The sequence below is a fragment of the Antrostomus carolinensis genome, unplaced genomic scaffold (assembly GCF_000700745.2).
Source record: "Antrostomus carolinensis isolate BGI_N321 unplaced genomic scaffold, ASM70074v2 scaffold7685, whole genome shotgun sequence".
In the NCBI taxonomy this organism is placed as follows: Eukaryota; Metazoa; Chordata; class Aves; order Caprimulgiformes; family Caprimulgidae; genus Antrostomus; species Antrostomus carolinensis.
This window is the reverse complement of record NW_010314168.1, coordinates 14,980-18,797: the sequence shown is the minus strand read 5'-3', so window position 1 is coordinate 18,797 and position 3,818 is coordinate 14,980. Positions and strand designations below refer to the sequence as shown.

The 3,818-nt window shown below is 35.0% G+C and overlaps 1 protein-coding gene across 1 annotated transcript in view; it reads right to left on the bottom strand.

Annotated features, from left to right (window-relative positions):
- RPS6KA3 (ribosomal protein S6 kinase A3) overlaps positions 1 to 2,671 on the bottom strand; it is a 39,400-nt gene extending 36,729 nt beyond the window's left edge. Inside the window, exons 1-2 of the mRNA XM_029084861.1 lie at positions 2,558 to 2,671; positions 202 to 283 (exon numbers count right to left, since the gene is read on the bottom strand). Coding sequence (XP_028940694.1) covers positions 202 to 232 — 31 coding nt within the window. The 5' untranslated portion in view covers positions 233 to 283; positions 2,558 to 2,671. The remainder of the gene's footprint in view (positions 1 to 201; positions 284 to 2,557) is intronic.
- Between the last annotated feature and the right edge of the window lie 1,147 nt (positions 2,672 to 3,818).

Genomic DNA, 3,818 nt, shown 5'->3' with positions numbered 1-3,818 from the left:
CCTACAGTTATCAATACAGTACTGTTGCTTACTTAATCTTTCTGGGTTTACAATAAAAGGCAGAGTATGCTGCTATTTGCTCTTTGATAGAATAAAGTTCTAAGATACAATCTGTAGAACAGCATGTGTGTAAAGATTAAGCTTTGGTATAATATCCCTGATATGTTTTTAATTTTTTTTATCTCTCCAAACAGTGCTTACCTTTCAAGGTGGCCTTTTTCAATACCTTCATTGCATAAAGCTGTCTAGCATCTGATCCTGAGATTTTTTTGACAAGAAAGACCTGCATTAAAAATTAAAAAGAATTCTTAAAAGAAAATAAAGGCAAGTCAGATCAATATACTTTGCTATGAAATTCAAGTAGCCAGTATTATTTCAAATGAAACTCAACCTTATTATTCCTCCCAATACTATTATTAGCTTCTTCAACTGTTTTCCAAAAATTTCCTTGAATTTTTTCCTACTATTCCTTCATTTAATAATCTAAAAGGTTCATTCAAGACAAACAGTCTGCCAAATTAACTTTGGTTTAACTTAATTGATTCCAGTTAGTAAAAGAAAGGATGAATTTGGATTCTCTCAGAAGTTGAGACAAATTTGAAACACAAAATTTAGCTTTTTAATATTAATCTCCAAATAGTTTTGTCTTCTTAAAATTCATAAGATGGCATAGCAAAAGGGCTAATTAAATAATTGTCAGATATGAAAATAAATGTGTGTACAAAAGTTGATCCAGAAAACTATATGAACCAATGCATATAACAAATTTTTTTTTCAGAAATAACCTATAAAATTATAAGAACCAACCTCTTGTGTCACAAAACCATATTTTTTAATGATGTGCTTCCATTGAGTTTTGTACATATCAACAAAGCACAACCAGCCTCAATTAAAGTGTGTTTCATTTCCTTCTTTTGTAAAATGTGTTTTCTTTTATGGTATCCTTACAAATACAAAATGAATTCCAGTAGATCCAAATTTTAGATTTAGAAATGAAGAAGAAAAAAACCATACTTGTGACAAGTTATTTACGAAAAAGCACAGAGACATGTTGTGATATACAAGAATGTTAAATGTGTTATATGAAATTAGTTTTATGTCTGCATTTGCATCCAATTCCCACTTATGTTAACACCTTTGCACTATCCAGATATTACTAGATCATCAAGAGACCTTGAAAAGCATGCAGGCTGGTCTTTTTAAACTGAATGAGAAGTAGTGACACCTTTCCAAAGTATTAGAAAAAAGGGATTACGGGTTTTGTAATATTAATCCTTTTTTTGCATAAAGGCTAAAACAATTGAGGACAAGACTGGCATTTTTGTAATACTTTGAGACAGATAGTTAACTGTTTTTGCTTTTTAAAAATTCCCCGTCCCCCAGCAGTTATAGCACTGAATTTAGTAACGTCAATCAAAGCGACTGTTGAAATTATCATTCACTATCTTACATTTCCTTGCCCCTGAATGATTTACTTCTGATTTGAAGATTTTGAGATAAAAACTTGGTTATGATTCTGGATGAACTCAAACAACATAGGAAACCACCTTTGGAATCAGGTTTCTCGCTGAATTCTTACTAGTCTGAGTACAAAATTTTAAAGTTTCTAAACATCTAGGTTTCCAAGCTTTACTGGAACTGCTACTACAATAATGTGACTAACAGTGAGTTCCTACTACCAAGAGAGAACTGGATTGATTATTCTCATTTTCCCCCATATCCATGATGGACTTGGCATTATGTGCTAGTGCTTAACATCACATTCAGAATTCCAATTAAGGCTGAAAATGGATGTAAAAGCTCCGTTGTCTTGCACTGCATATTCCATTCTGACTCAATGATCTGTCTTGCTGCATGAAATTAATGTTTTGCTTCCGATTTGGACAACTGAAAGTTTGAATCATGTACACCTAGTGAGATCTCAGTGTGGACAGTATTCACTAAATGCCAGAAACATTGTGTCTTTAACAGATCTTCAAATAAACATCAAGGTACAACTGAATATTAAGGCACAAGCAAGCATGGCTGTGCCTTAACCAAAGTCTGACAGATAATGCCTAGCATGAACACAACTAGGGTATGTTTACTTCAGTAGCCATTACTGTCTAAAGTTTGCTCTTTGTAATTACAATCTACTACAAAAATTAATTCTGCCTGTATCACCAGTATTTTCTGTACTGGTAATTACCTACCATTAGCAAATTAGCGACTAGGAATACTTATCAAAAAAACCTTTAAACTCTTGCCCCCTCAAACATAGGAGAAGAGTAGTTAAAGAAAAATGACTCAATTTTAACAGTGAATACCCAACTATTTAATAGTAAGTCAATTTTTCTATGAATCTTGGAGATCTACATATCATATAAACTAGAAAAAGATTTACTGCTTTAAACAGATCTGCCACAATTAAAAAATGGACAGTTAGCACTAATGTAGAAAGCAGTTTTCACTTGCAGCGTCGCCTTAATGCAAGACTGTGTCTGTTCTAAATATTTCACGCCTACTATTACTCAGTGCTACACTCCCAAATTGGCTTCACAAGAGCTCATTTACCAACCTTTCCAAAGGATCCTTGTCCTAGTACTTTCAGAAGTTCAAACTGTGAAGGGTCTGCTTTCTCATGTCCTTCCTTTACGTGGTGAGTTATTGCAATTTCTTTGATATTTCCTTCTTCCTGACAGAGGAAAAGAGAGGAATAAGTTTGTTAGTGGTGCATCTTCCTAAAATGTTTACAAACTCACAATGTGTTGAGAAATTCCAGTGCCACTGAATCCAACCAGCTACACACTCCCAAATGTAGATAAAAAACACTGAACAACACTATTTGCATAATTAAGGCACAAAAAATAAGTTATATCTATTACAAAAGGCTGTATTAGTTCAGTAACTATGTAGCTTAAACTTTTGGGGACGCATCAGAACCCAGACAATAACAAGTGACAATGACAAGTCAGCAATTCCCAAGTTTTTGTGCTTAGTTCCATATTGTTTGGTTCATAATCTCCACTCCAGATTCACCACTCACTAATGGAAACTAGTCTTAAGAATTTAGTCCTCTTAAAGCACACCTAGAGTGCATCAAATGGACCAGATCTCTTACGAAAGTCCTCCTTTTTAACACTCAAATGAGGACACTTATGTTCTAATAACGTTAATGATCACCTTTATAAGATAGTGTAAGACCCAAGACACTTCCCTGAAAAGCAGCACACTCTTCCCCCCCATTTTAGCAGCAATAAACTCTCCACCTGCCACTGGGAAAATTTCAGTGAGGAAAAGAATCTCATTGCTTCTCTTCTCAAGGAGAGTCCATTCTATAAAAGCTGCCCGCCTTCAGCATTCCCCCTTCTGTCAGAAACTAAAGTCACCAGAATATTTTTGTGCTCTGCACTTAATTCAGTATTTTCTGCACAGAATTTAAAAATCCCCTGAAAAACAACACTCTTTGCCACACAAGGAAAGAATTTCAGAACTTACCAGCAACTGTTCAAAAGTAAGTAAAAAAACCTGCATTCTTATCAATGTCATCTGAAGAATTATCTAGGCATTACGCTCAATCCAACCTAAGCACCAATGACTAAGTTAACTTGCATAATACTAACACACTAACTACAATTTCAACTTTTTGTGCATTCTCTTCCTATTCCTTCTATGGACTTGTGGTGGGATGGCCCCAGTTGTACACCAGGTGCCCACCAAAGCTGCTCTATCACTTCCCTCCTCGACTGGACAGGGGAGAGAAAATATAACGAAAGGCTAGTGGGGGGAGATAAGGACGGAGAGAGATCACTCACCAATTACTGGCACAGGCAAAACAG